At 37.1% G+C, this 21,838-nt stretch overlaps 1 protein-coding gene across 1 annotated transcript in view; it reads right to left on the reverse strand.

The window, feature by feature from the left end:
• LOC135082360 (uncharacterized) overlaps window positions 1–21,838 on the reverse strand; it is a 127,594-nt gene that overhangs the window by 6,802 nt on the left and 98,954 nt on the right. The window contains exon 2 of the mRNA XM_063977153.1: window positions 3,639–4,579. Within this exon, the coding sequence (XP_063833223.1) occupies window positions 3,639–4,572 (934 nt within the window). The 5' untranslated portion in view covers window positions 4,573–4,579. The remainder of the gene's footprint in view (window positions 1–3,638; window positions 4,580–21,838) is intronic.

The raw sequence follows: 21,838 nt of genomic DNA on the forward strand, positions 1-21,838 counted from the left end.
AGGTAGAGTTTATTTTTTAAATAAATAGTATATTAATGTTTGGATCAATGAACGAACTAAAATAATAAATCGATGCTCTAAGTGCATCTGTACAATTTCATTTGAGTGCAGGTTCGTCCGACTTTCCAATATTGGCTTCACACAATCGTCAATTAATTTGTTTTAACTAGGCGTGAAAATGTGCTATTTTTATAACAAAGCAGTGATAGTTTACTATTTGTACCCGTAAAAGTTGAGCTTTCTTTACCTACTTACTTGAAACAAAATTGGTTGTGTTTGAGGATTACAATTTTGTAGTAAAACTGATTTCAGTTTATTGAAGAGCATTAATAGACATTAGTTGGCATGGTTATTAAGTATACCTAAATAATTAAATTTTTATAAAAACCTAATTCCAAAAGAAAGTCCTCCGAAGTGCCTGTAATCTGTATGTCTTTGTCTGTATTCACGATAAACTCAAAAAGTACCGAACGGATTTTCATGCGATTTTTTGAAACAGACCGAAATTTATGCTGACGGAGTAAGTAATATTACTTATAAAATGTAATTCACACACATTCCCCTATTGGAAACTTCTCTACACCCAAGAGAGAGTTTTCTTAGAACCATGAATGATTTGTCAAGCAAACATCCGCGTCTGGGCCTGACTCTAATTATATTAGTTTAAATGAAGTTAGCGACGCTACTGCAAATATAGATTTACATTTATTAATATTATGATTTCTAAAACTATTTAAATCATCCCAAACCATTAAATATGAAGTAACTTACGCAGAGGCGTAGCTTGACCTGAGGGCGTAGCTAATAGCACCGTATGAATTATACTTACGTGAAAATCAATAAAAACTTCCTATTTAGGAAAATAATAATAATTAATTTATTTAAATATAGGAATATTTAAATAAATTAATTAATCTAATTGAGTCAAGTCAGTCAGACGCCTTTTACTAGAGTTGAAATTAAATTGCCTCATTTCAAGCAAACAAAATGAGATAATCCCATCCAGACTATTTTCGATAATCGATAATCGTCATCATCATTTCAGTCATAGGACGTCCACTGCTGAACATAGGCCACCCCCAATAATTTTAATTCCCATAAATTTTTCGATAATGCATGGCTATAATTTTGGAATTTAAATAACTTCTGTAATTCAATTTACATTTGTTTACAAAATATGTATGACGAAACAAAATTGATCCAATATTCAAACATGGTAACACCGCTAACAGGCAGTTCGTGCGTCAACACTTTTTGCACAAATCCGTTCAGGCTATCAACCGAGGAAATTGCAATTAGACGGCAACATTGACTATGGATTTCATGCACTGTCATTCATTCATCAATTTTAACAGTATTGTGGGCAATATTGAATAAATCGTCATGGTTGGATTGAAGAATCGTCTGGGTAAATAAATTTAACACAAAACATAACCCATTATTTTCATTACTAGGTATAATAATAACGTACTAAACATAACTACATAATTACCCTCCTTCTGGCGCAGTCGGGTAATATTGAATTGACATTGAAGAAAAAAGACAATCATTCAAAGTTTTAACCGATTAAACATTCAGATATAGACCAATTTTTTGAGGGCATAGAGATGGTGAAAAAATCATACATTATGGATTGCCCAGGAATCTCGTATTAACTCAAAAGTCAAGCTACGTTACGAGTACCATATTCAGTGTTATTTCTACGGTAGAAGTTATTTTATATCTATCTAGCTTTCCTACTTCTCTACCTACGACGGCGACGGCACATTACCATAGAATTTACTCTGACATTACGCTGAGAATTAACTGTTATTATTGAAGAGCGATATGCAACAAAAATGTCCTCAGGTCAATAGCGTGTCTCTCTGACTCCCCTATCATAATCATTATTATCTGAATCCACAGGCCTAAATCCTCGATCTCGTCAAAGAAAAGGAAGCCCTGTCTCCTACTTCCTAATCGTTACTTAAAATTCGTCCATTGTCCACCGAGTCAACGACCGGCACACATTGCGGCGGCCTTGACGCTGATCTACTGGCAGCCGGAACATCGATTAGCAATGAGCAATGAGCATGCTAGATAGTTTGCTAAGCAAGTGGCCCCATCCAAATTGGGTGCGGTTTTGGAGTTTTGTAAATGTTTGTAATGTTGGTAAGATGTATTCCACTAATTAGATCTGTAACGATTCTAATCTACGAAATTCGGTGATTTTCTCAAACTATTTTTGTGATAAGATTTATGATATCTCTACAGTGGCGGCGTAGCATAGGTTGGCACCCGGGGCGGCTATAATATAAATTATAGCCTAAGGCACCCCAAAGTGGCCATGCAGATGCGTCAGTGAGTACTAATCTGCGCGACTTTGTCACCCCCTGATGCTTGGCACCCGGGGCGGACCGCCCCCACCGCCCCCACCGCCCCCCCCTTACGCCGCTACTGTATCTCTATCAATCTCTAGGACGTTTTGTGGATTGCCTCTGCCAGTTTTAGCAGTTCCTTAGTGCTTATGTTTTCAGCAGCTCTGAGTTCACCAGAAATACAACATTTCTACACATTTTCTAATTAATTTTATTATAACTTTTTAATTGTTTAATATCTGCAAATATCCGCATTTTGGTTTATTTCTGTTATATTAGGTTTTCTGGAAGATATCGCTAAATGTATGACCATATTGTGTCATTTCAAGTTTCTACGTTCAAGATTGACAGATTTTATGCAGTGTAGGTATGCTTATTTACTCTTGTACCTAGTTTTTCCCCTGAACTATTTATCCCTGAAACCCATTACATGGAACAATCTAAGGTAGAGTCGAGTACATAGTCTAAACTTAGGTATATCTTTTTCAATCTCAGCTACAGTCGTTAGTCATTCCATAGTTTTACAGTTAAGTTATATTTAAAGTCCAAATGGATTGACGGACAATGTGCTGTTTCCAGAGACGCGTTTTGTTTATGGATTATTATGTAGCGTAGACAATCGGCCATTACATATTGTGGATATTTGAAATACGGTATTTGTTGAGGATGTGCTGTTTCCCACTTCGAGCGAGGTCTGGTTTGAAGTTATTGGTTTAGTTAGTGAGACCATTGTTAGAAATTGAGAGTTTTGAGAATGTGATGGGAAAAGGCAATAATTGACGGGCACACGAGACTGAGTTAAATGTTTCGGAGACATTCTGGAAGATTGGATAGGCGATAGTTCGAAACCTGAACATAAAATGTTTACTGCCTTTCCTTTTTAAGTGTAGTATTCTTTTATAGTTCTAGTTTATGTTATATTGCTGTCTAGTAAAGTATAAGAAATAACAATTATAGCTCATAAACCTAGGCAGGTACACGTTATTCACTTCATTACCTTCATCAATTTCGCTTTTAGTTTCTAAAACAATTCAACTTCCTAGCTTTTAATTTATGTTTAACTCGTGACTATATTTTACGTCATAAGTATTTACTAGCTTTTCTGATGATATTTTAATTGGTTTAGAAATGACATTAACTATCGCGGCATTAAATCGCCCATCTTCATTTCATACGTAACCTGGGCTTTTGCTATAACTTAGAGTAACTATTTCCGTGTTGCGCTGGCATACATTGCATAACCTAATTCCCCATGAAGCTATAAAATGAATACGTGCTCACCTTTATTGCTAGTGGACCAAAGAGTGCTGGGCGGACTGTTCCTCTTCGTCTTCCCATCACGAAACAGAAGGATATCAGGGACCTTATTCTGCTTGTTATCTCTAGGCACCACATCCGGCGCTCTGTCTACATTAACTCTAACAAATTCTCCTTTCAACACTTTAGACTGACTATCTTTACTCAAAGGAGGCTGAGGGGCTTTAGATTTCTTGTGGAACAGTCTTTTCCTCTCAGGCTTCGCGGGAATGTCTATATCAGTGTAAATTATGCTATCTATCTCCCCGATGTCGCCAGCATCAGTCCTTATACCGATCAGGCTCATAGGCTGGTCAAATCTGTTCAACCCTTTCTGCTGGACCGATATATGCGTCACCCCATCGTTGTCGGTCGTCTGCATCAAATCGAACTCCGCCCGACCTTTGTCGTAAATGCTATAGTCATCCATGCTGTTCTTCCTATTCCTACTAAACAGTTCGTACGTTTTCTTCTTAGAAAACAGGTTGTCGCTGCTCGCGTAGTTATTCGAGTTCTTCGTAAGCCGGTTCCTCATCTTGAAATACTTATACGTGAAGTATATCCTCTTGAAGTCTTGTTCGTTCTCGAATTTGAGGACTATCGCTTCTTTGCTGAGGTTTTTGGTTATGTAGAAGACTAGAGTGTTGTCGAAATTGGGGTAGTTTTCTATGTTGACGCAGTTGGCAATGTCGTCGATGTTGATGTTCTCTTGTTTGGTTTTGTCGTAGTCTTTTGTTTTGTCGTCTTCTTCTTTGGTGAGGAGTTGGAGCTGGTCTTTTTCGTTGAAGCCGACGGTGACGTTGTAGAGGAGGGCGGGGGGTTTGGGGAGGCCGAGGATGTCCAGCTGTTTGTTGGCATGCAGCCACTGGCGGGACACCACCGCGGCCAGCCCGCCGCTTCTGGCTTTCTTAACTGTCATTGTTTATCTGTAACAATAAAAAAGGTCGTTATTACATGAGCTTTATGGAACGTCCAGCAGTGGACGTCTTTCGGCTGAAACGAACGAACAAACGAATGGAACTTTGAGCTTAGTTTACAACCTAAGACCTAGACTTCATTTTCATTTACCTAGTGTGTAGTGTTCTAACTAACGTAGGTATAAATCTTTATCTAACAAACGGTACCTAGTTGTTGTACAACACAGTAAATTAATTAATTTTACAGAAAATAAAAGCAGTAAAAACACATCTAAAACAATAAACTTTTATTGTGTGTGTGTTTCATTAATAGTCCAGTCAATGAATGCTTTAACGACGGTGTAGAGAGAAATCCCTGGAACACAATTTCTGACCTCGGGACTTTATTTAGACTAGTTAGGAGGTGAACATAGCAAAAGTCCCCGCCCTTAGCCCTTGAGCCGGCGGGAAGAGGGGGGTTTAAAGGTACCACTTTTCGGTTTTTCGCTTAATCCTCGGAAACTATGCGTCCTAGTGACATGGCTACTATGAAACAAAAAAAGCTTATTCAATTTGCTACAGGTAAGACAGTCAAGTTTTTCTATATCTTGTATAGTTTTCGCGGTATCTGCTCTAGAAGGTCTGTAATATTGGAAATTTTAATTTTGTCTTACATGTTCCCATCAGGAGAAAATCGACTAAATCAACATTGAGCAAACATTATAGACATGCGGGAGAATGTTAAGCCTAGTTCCAGGGAGGGGACTGCAACCTGCGTATATTTAGACGAACCAATTGGAGCCACTTTTGACTCCTCATTACTCAAAAAGTACTGTGCATTAACACTTCAAATTTGGCTCATGTGTTGAGACTTTCAAGATAAACATCAGCTTCCAATTTCATAAATATACCTCAAACGGTTATTTAGGTATTGACGTTCAAAAATCGACATTTAGGACACTAAAATCTGTCTATCACCTGTGAAATGTTAAAATTTACAAGTTTTTTATTTTTTCCTTTGTATTTACACAACTACCTATCTGGATGCCAAATTTGAACCTTCAAGGTCATCTGGAAGTGGTTAGAATTTGGTCTTATAGGTCAGCCATGTAGATTTTTAGACGTCAATACCTAAAGAACCGTTTGAGGTATATTTATGAATTTTGAAGCTGATGTTTATCTTACAAGTCTCAACACATGAGCCAAATTTAAAGTGTTAATGCACAGTACTTTTTGAGTGATGAGGAGTCAAAAGTGGCTCCAATTGGTTCGTCTAAATATACGCACGGTGCAGTCCCCTCCCTGGAACTAGGCTTAACATGCTCCCGCAAGTCTAGAATATTAGCTCAATGTTGATTTAGTCGATTATCTCCTGATGGAAATATGTAAGACAAAAATAAAATTTCCAATATTACAGACCTTTTAGAGCAGATGCCGCGAAAACTATACAAGATATATAAAAACTTGACTATCTCACCTGTAGCAAATTGAATAAGCTTTTTTTGGTTCATAGTAGCCATGCCACTAGGACGCATAGTTTCCGAGGATTAAGCGAAAAACCGAAAAGTGGTACCTTTAAACCCCCCTCTCCCCGCCGGCTCAAGGGCTAAGGGCGGGGACTTTTGCTATGTTCATCTCCTGACAAGTCTAAATAAAGTCCCGAAGTCAAAAATTGTGTTCCACGGTTTTCCATCTATAATGCTTTATTGACTGGACTATAAACAGACTAAACGACTCATATAAATTCAAATTGTCATTGAAGAATCAGCAACCTAAAAATTAAATGCGTTTATGAAGTCAAACGACAATATTGCTTTATTGATTCTGCGCAACGCATAAATCTTTGAAATTGCTGACAATTTTGGATGAAAATGGCGGACTTGTATGCATGATCAGGTTGGGTTTCAATAAAGTTTATTTGAGTAAATTCGTTTATCTACCATTAAACTTACAATATCAAACGAGAGTTACGTATCAGGGTAATTAAATAATAATAAAACGTTTCTAAAGGTAGAAGACAAAACACAAAAAAATATAATACGAGTAAGTTTAAAGTACACACGCACCTATAACAGTTAGGTTACCTTCTATTAGAAGGTACTTTTGGTAGGAAATAGGTACATTATAGTAGTTTTTGATTAGAGTTTCAAGGAGGCGAAACCTGAATCGATTCATTTACCAGAGAGAGAGAAAACTCTTGTATCCAAAAATAAAAGGAAAAGAGACAAAATTGTGGTTTACTTTTAAAAAGGCACCTAAATTGGGTAAAGGAACTTACGATAAGTGGCCATTTAATTTGGAGCGATATTGTTCACTTTCACTTGCTTTCTTTTTAAATCATGGCACTTATAGTTATAGCAATCAGATAGTGTCAGAACTTAAATTGATCTAAAGAAATCTGCGCAACGATCGGAGAAATAAAAAAAAGCAGGGTGGTTAAAATCATTATAATAACGTTGTGAAATTTTGGGAATATTATTTGATCTTTACCGCGATAAAATTATTATGGTAAATAAAATAATTTTATTTCTGTTTGTCGTCACAGCTATCAAATATCCAGAGAGATAAGCACTTACGCAGTTTTTACCAGAATTTTTGTAGTTTTTATTGAAAAAGACAAACTTGTGAGTGAATAGGTAAATAAGTAGTTTAGTTAGTTATTACTTTTAAAACTACTTATGATGCTTGCTGCATCAGTTATCAAGTCCGTCCGTTTCAAAATAAAAGTAAATGGCTGCCAATGACATGATGGCTCTACATCTCTTGATTTATACAAAAGTGCCTAAACAGCTTTCTATGTATGAAAGAGTAATTTGAAATAATTATGATTATTTGTAAGCATTACAATATTTCAAGGGATCAGGTAGGTACACAATAAGTATCATACGTAAAAACCACAACACTGAAGGAACACAACACACTCAATAAAAGTAGCTTTAAGTATACTTATTGTTGAATCCAAAAGCTTTCGATTGGCACCGGCAATACAAAGTTAAGGAAGATAATCTTCAAATCGGATGTTTTTAATCTTCGTGTCGTCAGGTTGTCAAGAGAAAGCTAATTATCTCGTATAAAAGAGCAATTAAAACAAAGCGTGCGATAGCGAGGCACAACACGCTTCCTTGGCGGATGAGCGTTGGTCCAAAGCGTGGCACAAAACAAACGCGAAAGAAAAAAAAGTCAGCACCGTGTCCTTGTTGGGCATAGATAGAGTCAAAATTACGCGTCGGAGGATGGTCGGAGATAAAAAAATCGAAAAACACTTTATTTCTTATTGCACCATCTTACTTGAACTTTGACAAACATCAAAAATCTGTCAAACTCCATACAAAAAGCACCGGACAAGTTAATGCTACGGTTAAAATAAGGTGGTCCAACTCCAACTCATCCATAGACAACATGTCTTTCTTCAAAGACTAATCTAACTCTACTCTCTCTACCATTTGACTAGACCATATTTTAGCAACCATGAAATCTTTCCCCACATATCCAAATATTTCCGAAATCTGATCATTATCACCCGCTAGTCTTTCGTCACTTGGTCCAACTTGCTAAAACAATAGAGGCGTGGGATCTTCTTTACATAATATTTAGTGCATTTCCGACTGAAACTGGGTGATCTGATGAAATTGGTCTTCATTTCAATGCCTTACAGATGTCTTCCCTGATGACAGGTTTGCAGGATGAACGGGCTTACAATTTTCTGAATTTCACGAGTTTCAACTTGAAATCATAATTTCTAACAACAATTATTGAGCTACTAGAGACTTAATGTCTTAAGGTAAATGTTTTAAGGTCACACAAATAACATTACTATGGATTTTTATATTAGTCAATAATAAATCTATCAAATAAATTGGCACAGTAGGAATATTATAATTTAGGGAATTCCATTAATTATCATGTGATATCAAAAATTATCTAAAATCAGTAAAACATGTAATTATAATTGGTTTGAACCTGTGTTCGAACTTTAAGATAATATAAAAATAGTTATATTGAACATGAATGTTTGAATTTTGGACAGTTTTATTGTTACACCACTGTAATCACTATACGGCAGAAATCTGAGTCAACGATGAAGTAATATGAATAATAATGTACCTACCTAATTCATTATTACTTTTGCTTCCTCAATTTCATATTTAACTCACAATCTTGCACTTACAATCTGCACAGATAACACTAGTTTACAAGGTTTTTTACCCAGAGATGAAACTGATATGTATCGTTAGAGTTATAAACCCTTACTTAAAAACTGAACTTAGAAAAAATTGAGGACGTCAAATTTTGTAAATATTGATTATGTTAATTTTTATCATTTTTATACATTTATTTCTAAAAACAACAAAAAATGAGTCGTATTACTCCTGCTTTTATATTAATTAGTATCAGTTTCCCTTATTATAGACCAACAGCAATCCGCTAACATATTTTTATCCCAAATTCCTTGGTATCTTTCCTCAAAAACCTTCAAATCCTGGTGAAAACTTTCGCCATGCTCAACACTCACGCTTCCCAGGTTCTCAGGAAAAAAATCCAGGTGACAATGTAAAAAATTAATTTTTAACGACTTATTCACACCCATTCTTTGGTAATTCCTCAATAATTTGGAAACAATTTTTGCATAATTCTCAGATAAATTTATAGTTTCCCAGGAAACTTTTCACTACTGCTTTAAATTAATATCAAGCATCTTTCCCTTACTGGAATTGCTGGGTAATAACTCCTTCAGATTGTAGCACAGGTCTTGTGACTGATGCAACATCAAGATATTGTATGTTCTTGGTTTTTGTTGTTAAAACCTGTAGTTTCCGTGAGGCAGAAGTAACAGACATTTAGTGTGATTTGTTGGTTCTCTCCATAACATTGGGGTGCCAATTCGTATTATGTTTTCTTTTTCCTGCAGCCTAGTGCAATAATATACTCCTCAAATTTTCGCACACTACACCAGGAACCCATTTTTTATCAGGTTTGTTACCGAGATTAGAAAGTAATAGAAATAGGCCGGTTTTACGGCCTTAGTGACTGGTCTCTTCTTTTTTGACAATATAATTTGGCCACAAACTTAGCAAAAGTTATTTGGGCTTAATTTACACTGCCTTGGTGACATTTTAAAACAAGTGAAAATGTTAAAATAATACTTAAACGCAATTAAAATAAAGTAGAAACTCCGTCACGGCTAACAAGACAGCTTACTTAGGTAAATGTGGATATCTCAAAAACTTGACGTGATAAAAATATGAGACGTATATTTTTGTAATAAGGGGGCCGATAGAAAACACATCCAATATGAATTATCTTTGGGTAAAAGAAAAACTTTTTTTTTGTAAACTAGTGTAATTTGCGTTATTCGTAAGATTAAACTCGAAAATTCACATCGTTAGTACTCCAACGTAACACATTGTCATTTGCAAAAATTGCGAAAACCGACATAATTTCCATAATAGAAAGTATGTTGACAATAATATGATTTGCACTGGTTATTATGTACTTGAGGATATAGGTAGATAGGTAATATCATTATGTTTATGCGTGTCACAGTCGTTTTAGATTAAATAAGCAATACCTGTGGCAATACTGAAAACGGATTACGGCTTCTAACATTTAAAATCTATACCTGTTTTTTCAGAGTCTACTTAGCTCATCTAGGTATCTGATTAAAAAGCAAGTTCTCACAACACATAACGTTACATACAAAATTAATCCTCTCTCTCTCTCTCTATAGTACAGATGTTATTATACCTATCCCTTCGTGATCCATCAAAATAATATGTGGCCTTTTTGAAATATTCTCACCACTCGTAACAACTTGACAATGCCTGTGTAGCCAGAAGCTACAGCCTGACTGTCAATGAAAACCAATTAGTAAAGATTTACTTAGTCTCGAAGGACTATGCGGCCTGCAAATCTGGCATTTTGACAACGTACTGACTATTTCGCCATATACTCATGTCCGAAATACCGCAGTGTCTCAAGACGAAAGTCTTCGAGCAGTGTGTGTTGCCAGTGTTGACATATGGATCCGAAACGTGGTCGCTTACTATGGGCCTCATAAGAAGGCTCAAGGTCACCCAAAGGGCGATGGAGCGGGCTATGCTCGGAGTTTCCCTGCGTGATCGAATCAGAAATGAGGAGATCCGTAGGAGAACCAAAGTAACCGACATAGCTCGCAGAATTGCTAAAATCAAGTGGCAGTGGGCGGGGCACATAGCTCGTAGAGACGATGGCCGTTGGGGCAGGAAAGTTCTCGAGTGGCGACCACGGGCTGGAAAACGTAGCGTGGGCAGGCCTCCTACTAGGTGGACCGACGATCTGGTAAGGGTCGCGGGAAGAGCCTGGATGCGGGCAGCGCAGGACCGTTCATTGTGGAAAACCTTGGGGGAGGCCTTTGTCCAGCAGTGGACGTCATTTGGCTGAAACGACAACGACGACTGACTATTTATGAGCTATATTATTTCTAAATACATAGTTTAGCATCGATCAAATATAATTATAACCACGATATTATACAAAGGAAACTAAACAATTGCGACAAACAAACACGGAAACCGACACACGAATTATCTAACGCCAGATCAGGGCGTTCCCAGCGACATTTTCACCGAGACAATAGTTTTTTCACATAATTACATAGTTTAATGTGTGGACTTCCAATTGTGAGCTCATCAGCTTTCTTGTTTCAAAGAACTTTTTCTTGAGATGACTTTACAGAAATGGCGATAGAAAAGTCAACACGTATTTAAAAGCTCTAAACAATAGGGATCAGATTAAGATAAGCTTCAATAATCGTTTCGAAGCACTGCTGCCTCTGAGCTGAAGCTACATAGCTAAAATAACAAAAAGGTATGAGCAAATATCTGCCTTTTTCTACTGAGACCATAGGCTACTTTCCTGTCCTTGCTAAAACAACAAATAAGAGTGTGTAAAGATTGCTTTCTTGTCAAACTTTTCGAAGACTATCTTTGAAAGAGACATTGCTCATTCACTATGTCTTTTGAATGAAATAGACAACATAAATTATGTGATGATCAACACAGGATCTTGCTCTTGGCAACAATTAATAGAAAGAAAGAAGATAGAGTTTGTTAACTGTACTTATCAAGGCAGACTTTCTTGAAAACCCATATTTATAAAAGCGAAAGGTCACTGATTGAATGATTGACTGACTCACTCACTCACTCATCACGAAATCTCAGAAACTACAAGTGCTAGGTGTAGAAATCAAACCACTTTTCACGAATTTCAGCAATATATTTCGTATCTTTGCACAATATCACATTTCGACATTCTTCATAATGAAGTCGGTTAAAAATACAAACAGCACTCCAGTATTACGTCCGTCTCCGACGCAGTCTCGAACCACACTGCCCGTCTGCCGGCGTCTGACTCGAGTCGTGCAATCCCACCACCGGATTTTAGAGTGGGGGCGATACCGGTCTGCGGTGGTAGGAGTGTACGACGCGAGTCAATACACTGTCTCAATACAATGTTTCTTACCATGATTACTTAAAATAAAGTATAATTATATTATTAAGATTACATATTCATATTTATATTTATACATTTATATTATATGGGTATATTTAATGTTAACAACTCGGCCATCCTAAGATATGGTTCGTCCTCGGACCTATGAACTATTTTGCAAAAGTTATAGGTAGGTACTACATGCTTGAGGCATTATTTTGTACGTTAAAATTGAGTAGTAAAATCATCACAATTTATCAATGATACCTACTTCGAAATGAAAAAAAAACTTATATTAGCAAAATATGTCGTTCCTCGACTAGGCCAATAGGAATTAGTTTCATGCATAATCATTTATGATCTTAGCTATATAAATCTAAAATAGACCAATAATTAACAAGATAATAATGTTGTTCCGCGACTAGTCTAATAGGAGTTAATGACATGCACAAGAATATAATAATAATTATAATCTACGCTTTGAAGGAAATAAAAATCAATCAATTAATTTATCTAACCATTATTCGGATCAGGTAAGTCATCGTTATCATCAGAACTACTTTCGAAATTGGTGTTGAAATTCAACCAGGGTCGTAACTTGTCACCAGCTATGATAGCTTCATAAACACGTTTATTCTTACGCGTTAACGGTGTATCCTTCACCACGAATCTGTCATTTGGCAATATCTTAGTTATCCTGTACGGTCCCTGGTATTTCGGCACCAATTTCTTAGACTTTCCGTCGTTTTTACTTATGTCGCGTTCTACACGTACCAAATCACCCTCATTATATACATGACTTGGCTTTCTTTTTTTATCGAACCTAATTTTATCCTTATCTTGTTGGACTCTAATAAGATTGCCCGAGTTTTGTCTCATTTCATTAAGCTCTTCAGGTGATAATATTTCAGTAGTATCTTCAAAAATATCATTAAGAATTCCCTCACTTGTACCTGCTAGTCTGTACCCGAATAACAATTCACATGGGCTTTTTTTTGTAGTACTATGAATTGAGGTATTAAGACCTAACTGAATATCTGGGACTTGCTCATCCCAGGTCCTATCATCTTTGCCATGAGTTTTTGTCGACAGCGCATCTAAAATTGTTCGATTAAATCTTTCTACTTGCCCATTGGCCCTGGGAGTAGCGACGGCGTTCAGTATATGTTTTACCCCTGCGCTTTTAGTGAATTCTTTGAAAGCATGGCTCGTAAAACATGATCCACGATCTGTGATTAGACGCGTCGGTGTACCAAAATAACTGATGTGATCTCTAAAAACACGAATGGCTGTATTAGTCTTAGTATTTCTTACGGGCGTTATATTAGCAAATTTTGTGAAACCGTCGATGATAACTAACAAGTATGAGTTACCTCGCTTACTACGCACAAAGGGGCCTAAATGGTCCGCGTGTATTGTGTGGAAAGGGATTTCGCTCTTAGGGATGGGATGTAATTCCCCTGTCTTTGGACCACCTTGTGCTTTGTGATGAGCGCACTCAAGACATGCATTTACATACTTTTTCGTGAACCGTCTCATCTTTGGGAACCAGTAGGACTCCCTTAGTCGTGATAGGGTTTTCTCGAATCCGAAGTGCCCAACATCATCGTGGTTCATCTTAAGGATTTGCCACCGCACACCCTTTGGAACTAGCCACTTTAGAGAATCTTCAACTTTCCTATATACTCTTCCATTCTTTAAAGTATAGTTTTTATAAATCTCAGAGTGTTTATCGATATTAGGAGCGGTAAGCGCTTCTTTAATCGATTTGATCTCATCATCCGTCATTTGAACCGTACTAAGCCAGCTGTCTTGGTTGACTACGAGAACATCTAAGATGTGACTGTCCTGAGTAGGGAATTCAATTGGATTCCTACTTAATGCGTCAACATGGGACATTTGTGATCCAGGCCTATATTCGACACTAAAATCAAACTCTTGCATCTGGATCCACCAGCGAGCTATACGAGGTATCAGGTCTCTTTTTGTGAAAGTATTCCTCAAAGCGCTACAGTCTGTATATATTTTAAAAGGGATACCTATCAGGTACACGCGAAATCTGTTAAGAGAAGCCACTACTGCGAGAGTTTCTAGTTCAAATGAATGAAGTTTTTGTTCGTCATTAGTGGTTTTTCGACTATAATATGAGACTACATGGAAGTTACCATCAGAGTTCTTTTGTAGCAGTATACCAGCTAGGCCAATTTTACTTGCGTCAGTGTGTAATGTCGTTTCAGCTAGTGGATCATAAAGTGCCAGTATCGGACGTTCAATTAGAGCCCTCTTCAAAGTAGTGAAAGCATTGTCGTGTTCATCGGTCCATTGCCAAGTGGCGTTTTTTCTTAAAAGGTCAGTTAACGGGCGTGCTATTACTGCGAAATCTTTCACAAATCTTCTAAAAAAACTGGCCAAACCGAGAAATTGGCGTATTTCGTGTTGGGTCTTAGGGGTTGGGAATTTAGATACTGCCTCAGTTTTCCTATTTCCTGGTCTTATACCATCGCCACTAACCTCGAATCCAAGAAAATCTATTTTGTCAAAGAAAAAGTTGCATTTAGACAGTTTAAGCGTCAGTCCACCTTTGCGTAGCAAGTCTAAAACTTCTTTTAATCTCGAAATACCCTGGTCAAAATTTTTGGCTGGGATGAGAATATCATCCATGTAGACTATGGCAAATTTTACTTTGGCAGAAGCCAGAATTTTATTTATCGTGCGTTGAAAGACTGATGGCGCATTAACGAGCCCAAATGGCATCCTCAAATACTCGAATTGACCGTCGGGTGTAACGAAAGCAGTCAAATGGGTTGATTCTTCAGAAATGGGTATTTGATAATACCCAGAAGCAAGGTTTAGGGTAGTAAAGAGAGTGTTGCCTGATAATGAATCAAGCTGGTCCTCTACGCGTGGGATGGGATAATGGTCTTTAATCGTCTTCAAATTCAACGCCCTGTAGTCGACGCATAAACGCTTCTCACCAGACTTCTTTTTTACTAAAACTATAGGACTAGCATAGGGGGACGAAGATTCACGTATTATGTTCGCATCTAACATTTCGTTTACCATATTCTGAACCTGTAATTTCTCTGCATGTGACATGCGATATGGGCGATATACAACCGGCTGCGAGTCTTTTAAATTTATAACCATCTCAGTTTCTTGTGTAAACCCCAAATCAGTAAGATTGTTTGAAAAACAGTCTGAGTAAGATTTCAAAAGTTCCACTAATTTTTGCTGTTGGTCATAATTTAAGGTGTTGCCAAAGTTAACAGATTTATTCAAATCAATGTCATTCATCGCGAGTCTACATATGTGTCTAGTATCTCCAGGTCTATTAGTCCGAGTAATTAATGTATTTTTGGCAAAAAACACATCATTAACGGCCAAGTTTTGTACTAAAAAGATGCCAGTCCCATTAGAAAGCTCATATTCGCCAGGTAAGAGGTAATATTCGTAACCGGGTTTTCCTCTTATAGAGCCATGTACATAAACTCTACCCGTAAAAGATGAAGCAGAGGTCACAGGGATTGATTTAAGCTCATTCCGTTTTACAATGATCTCATTAGCTACTAACATCACGAGTTTTTCAGAGGTATCGATTGTTTCAAATATTAACTGCGAGGGGGTTTTAGTTATCATAATATTTTGATGTTCCGTAAAATTATGGCCCAACAGTACTGAATGCTTCAAGACATCGTCATCGACAACAAACATATCAATTTCTAATGAGATGTCCTGGACATCGACGACACCCCGTACTCGCGCCAAAGCCGGAACTAGGGCTTGACCTACACCCTTTAACAGTGGCAAATTATCTTTCATAAACGTAAGGCCTAAAGATGCGGCATCTGATTGCCGAATTAACGAGCATTCGCTACCCAAATCTACAAAACATGACAGTGGTAGATTATTTACGTTAATGGTCATCATATATTTGTCTCTAGTATCAGTGAGATTTGGGCAGAGCGGAGTCTCATTCAGGGTTATTTTTAAAACAGTTTTTTCGGAATTCTCCTTCTCGGTCTTTTGCTCATTAGAATTACGATCTGCACGTTTGTATGGGCATGACAGTATGTTGTGTCCAAGCCTCCGGCAATTATTACATTTAATGATCGGTTTTGGACAGAGAAAACTTGGGTGTCCTTTTATACCGCAATTAAAACATGTTATTGGACCTTTAGAACTAGATGCGGTCGCATTTTGGTTTGAAGAACTACTAGGGGTTGTATTAACTGGTCTCTTATCCAATTTACTTCTAAGATTGTGATTGCTCTCCTTATTAGATGGGGCTACTTTAACAGATTTGAAATATTTTAGAACTTGTTCAGGTGTATCAAATTGTACAGCCTGAGCTCCCAATTTGATTGCACGGTCCTCAATTCCGTGCAAGATACAATCGACGGCTTTTTTTCCAAAAATCTGACATCTGTTGAGCAAATTTAATTTTTCATAGAAATAATTATCAAGTGACTCACCATAGCGCGCTTTCAGAGATAACATTTCAGTTAGTAAATCTGCGTAATTTTCTCTACAAGGAAAGGACTCGATAAGTTTTGTTTTCCATTCGGACCAAGTAAAGCGGACACTGGGTAAACTCTGATACCATGTCTTGGCTAACCCTGTAAGCTTAGGGAGCGCATAGTGAATGGTTTCTCTTTCGTCCCACCCATAAATGTCGGCGCACTCTTCAACTTTCGTTATCCAACTTAACATTGTTTGCCTTTTTGAAAGAGGGTCAAACTCAGGTACAACGTTATTAACAGTACTAAGTTTATGAGAGCTTGTTTTTGAAATATCTTTGATAGCAGTAATGAATTGAGACAAAAGCAAACTAGACATATCATCATTATCGTACCTATGTCTACGTGACGAAGGTGGTGACAGCTCATCGCGACGATGACTCGATCTCTTCCTCGATTTTCTACTCCTCCGGCTGCACCGCTCCTGGTGACGCCCGTGGGTGGCATCAGAACTGTCGCTGCTGCTACTCCTCGATCGTCTCGAAAACTGAAAATGGCAAAAAGTTCTTAGCATTCGGATTACAAATATTTACTAAAATATAATCTCACTTTCAATTCATTGCGATAAAATCAGTCTGGTAGTGTGTATCGAGATTTTTGACTCATCGAGCCCTCATAATCAGTCATTATCGTTGCGTGAGGGTCTCAGAGTTTTCAGTTCTTTGGTAAAATCGTCTCAATGCCTTACCCGCCTGGCCCTCGAGTATCTGTCAGTATCATTGCGTGAGGGCTCAGGGAAGGATCTTTCGCTGCGAGAGTGAGGGGGTAGAATTATACTTCTACTCCTTGCCCTAGGCTTACGCCTCACATCATCTATTCCACTGGCCTCATCAATATATTTCTCTTGATTTAATGCCTCTTGGCTCGTCTTATCTGGATCGTTCATGCCAACACGTATCTGTAACTCAAAAAAAAATTTTAAAACATGTTCTGAATGCATTAATTAGAATGTATATAAATAAGACTAAAATATTATTATTCTTTTTACACAAAAAATAATATTATAATACGAATGGACTACTATATTTTATTACATAGCACTATTGCGAAACGTAAATCAAAATTGTACATATGTACGTGTTATCCAGCCTCAGGTATAAATAAAATATATCATAATTATAATATATTTTTTGTAACGATCAAGTTATAATATCAGGTATCATTCCATGCGTTATTTATATAAAAAAAAATATGAAAAAAAATAATAATAAAGTAAATAAGTAGTGTATAATTATTGATTGATATCAACAAAAGAAAACTAATTCAAAAATTTGGAATTGGTTCCGGGGAAAGATATAAAATTAATAATTAATATTGATTTATTTTAAATCATAATTACACTCAAATTGCATTAATATTATGTCGATCTATTTTTTTTAAAGCGGATAATGGTAGTCAACATCTATTCAATTAAATTCTGCCTAATTAAAAACTTTTTAAGATTTGATGCAACTAAACACGTAGATACTTCTTGATATTAAGATAATTATAAAAAGGGGAGCAGAAAAAAAAAAAACAAGAAAGAAAAGTATAGTGTAAAAAAAAATACAAAAAAAAAAGACTTACTTGGTCGTAGGCGTGAATCCAATTTTAAGAGATATTATTCTCTTTCATCCCACTTCTGAACTGTAGAAATCAAACCACTTTTCACGAATTTCAGCAATATATTTCGTATCTTTGCACAATATCACATTTCGACATTCTTCATAATGAAGTCGGTTAAAAATACAAACAGCACTCCAGTATTACGTCCGTCTCCGACGCAGTCTCGAACCACACTGCCCGTCTGCCGGCGTCTGACTCGAGTCGTGCAATCCCACCACCGGATTTTAGAGTGGGGGCGATACCGGTCTGCGGTGGTAGGAGTGTACGACGCGAGTCAATACACTGTCTCAATACAATGTTTCTTACCATGATTACTTAAAATAAAGTATAATTATATTATTAAGATTACATATTCATATTTATATTTATACATTTATATTATATGGGTATATTTAATGTTAACAACTCGGCCATCCTAAGATATGGTTCGTCCTCGGACCTATGAACTATTTTGCAAAAGTTATAGGTAGGTACTACATGCTTGAGGCATTATTTTGTACGTTAAAATTGAGTAGTAAAATCATCACAATTTATCAATGATACCTACTTCGAAATGAAAAAAAAACTTATATTAGCAAAATATGTCGTTCCTCGACTAGGCCAATAGGAATTAGTTTCATGCATAATCATTTATGATCTTAGCTATATAAATCTAAAATAGACCAATAATTAACAAGATAATAATGTTGTTCCGCGACTAGTCTAATAGGAGTTAATGACATGCACAAGAATATAATAATAATTATAATCTACGCTTTGAAGGAAATAAAAATCAATCAATTAATTTATCTAACCATTATTCGGATCAGGTAAGTCATCGTTATCATCAGAACTACTTTCGAAATTGGTGTTGAAATTCAACCAGGGTCGTAACTTGTCACCAGCTATGATAGCTTCATAAACACGTTTATTCTTACGCGTTAACGGTGTATCCTTCACCACGAATCTGTCATTTGGCAATATCTTAGTTATCCTGTACGGTCCCTGGTATTTCGGCACCAATTTCTTAGACTTTCCGTCGTTTTTACTTATGTCGCGTTCTACACGTACCAAATCACCCTCATTATATACATGACTTGGCTTTCTTTTTTTATCGAACCTAATTTTATCCTTATCTTGTTGGACTCTAATAAGATTGCCCGAGTTTTGTCTCATTTCATTAAGCTCTTCAGGTGATAATATTTCAGTAGTATCTTCAAAAATATCATTAAGAATTCCCTCACTTGTACCTGCTAGTCTGTACCCGAATAACAATTCACATGGGCTTTTTTTTGTAGTACTATGAATTGAGGTATTAAGACCTAACTGAATATCTGGGACTTGCTCATCCCAGGTCCTATCATCTTTGCCATGAGTTTTTGTCGACAGCGCATCTAAAATTGTTCGATTAAATCTTTCTACTTGCCCATTGGCCCTGGGAGTAGCGACGGCGTTCAGTATATGTTTTACCCCTGCGCTTTTAGTGAATTCTTTGAAAGCATGGCTCGTAAAACATGATCCACGATCTGTGATTAGACGCGTCGGTGTACCAAAATAACTGATGTGATCTCTAAAAACACGAATGGCTGTATTAGTCTTAGTATTTCTTACGGGCGTTATATTAGCAAATTTTGTGAAACCGTCGATGATAACTAACAAGTATGAGTTACCTCGCTTACTACGCACAAAGGGGCCTAAATGGTCCGCGTGTATTGTGTGGAAAGGGATTTCGCTCTTAGGGATGGGATGTAATTCCCCTGTCTTTGGACCACCTTGTGCTTTGTGATGAGCGCACTCAAGACATGCATTTACATACTTTTTCGTGAACCGTCTCATCTTTGGGAACCAGTAGGACTCCCTTAGTCGTGATAGGGTTTTCTCGAATCCGAAGTGCCCAACATCATCGTGGTTCATCTTAAGGATTTGCCACCGCACACCCTTTGGAACTAGCCACTTTAGAGAATCTTCAACTTTCCTATATACTCTTCCATTCTTTAAAGTATAGTTTTTATAAATCTCAGAGTGTTTATCGATATTAGGAGCGGTAAGCGCTTCTTTAATCGATTTGATCTCATCATCCGTCATTTGAACCGTACTAAGCCAGCTGTCTTGGTTGACTACGAGAACATCTAAGATGTGACTGTCCTGAGTAGGGAATTCAATTGGATTCCTACTTAATGCGTCAACATGGGACATTTGTGATCCAGGCCTATATTCGACACTAAAATCAAACTCTTGCATCTGGATCCACCAGCGAGCTATACGAGGTATCAGGTCTCTTTTTGTGAAAGTATTCCTCAAAGCGCTACAGTCTGTATATATTTTAAAAGGGATACCTATCAGGTACACGCGAAATCTGTTAAGAGAAGCCACTACTGCGAGAGTTTCTAGTTCAAATGAATGAAGTTTTTGTTCGTCATTAGTGGTTTTTCGACTATAATATGAGACTACATGGAAGTTACCATCAGAGTTCTTTTGTAGCAGTATACCAGCTAGGCCAATTTTACTTGCGTCAGTGTGTAATGTCGTTTCAGCTAGTGGATCATAAAGTGCCAGTATCGGACGTTCAATTAGAGCCCTCTTCAAAGTAGTGAAAGCATTGTCGTGTTCATCGGTCCATTGCCAAGTGGCGTTTTTTCTTAAAAGGTCAGTTAACGGGCGTGCTATTACTGCGAAATCTTTCACAAATCTTCTAAAAAAACTGGCCAAACCGAGAAATTGGCGTATTTCGTGTTGGGTCTTAGGGGTTGGGAATTTAGATACTGCCTCAGTTTTCCTATTTCCTGGTCTTATACCATCGCCACTAACCTCGAATCCAAGAAAATCTATTTTGTCAAAGAAAAAGTTGCATTTAGACAGTTTAAGCGTCAGTCCACCTTTGCGTAGCAAGTCTAAAACTTCTTTTAATCTCGAAATACCCTGGTCAAAATTTTTGGCTGGGATGAGAATATCATCCATGTAGACTATGGCAAATTTTACTTTGGCAGAAGCCAGAATTTTATTTATCGTGCGTTGAAAGACTGATGGCGCATTAACGAGCCCAAATGGCATCCTCAAATACTCGAATTGACCGTCGGGTGTAACGAAAGCAGTCAAATGGGTTGATTCTTCAGAAATGGGTATTTGATAATACCCAGAAGCAAGGTTTAGGGTAGTAAAGAGAGTGTTGCCTGATAATGAATCAAGCTGGTCCTCTACGCGTGGGATGGGATAATGGTCTTTAATCGTCTTCAAATTCAACGCCCTGTAGTCGACGCATAAACGCTTCTCACCAGACTTCTTTTTTACTAAAACTATAGGACTAGCATAGGGGGACGAAGATTCACGTATTATGTTCGCATCTAACATTTCGTTTACCATATTCTGAACCTGTAATTTCTCTGCATGTGACATGCGATATGGGCGATATACAACCGGCTGCGAGTCTTTTAAATTTATAACCATCTCAGTTTCTTGTGTAAACCCCAAATCAGTAAGATTGTTTGAAAAACAGTCTGAGTAAGATTTCAAAAGTTCCACTAATTTTTGCTGTTGGTCATAATTTAAGGTGTTGCCAAAGTTAACAGATTTATTCAAATCAATGTCATTCATCGCGAGTCTACATATGTGTCTAGTATCTCCAGGTCTATTAGTCCGAGTAATTAATGTATTTTTGGCAAAAAACACATCATTAACGGCCAAGTTTTGTACTAAAAAGATGCCAGTCCCATTAGAAAGC

This window comes from Ostrinia nubilalis, chromosome 21, assembly GCF_963855985.1.
Source record: "Ostrinia nubilalis chromosome 21, ilOstNubi1.1, whole genome shotgun sequence".
Taxonomy (NCBI): Eukaryota; Metazoa; Arthropoda; class Insecta; order Lepidoptera; family Crambidae; genus Ostrinia; species Ostrinia nubilalis.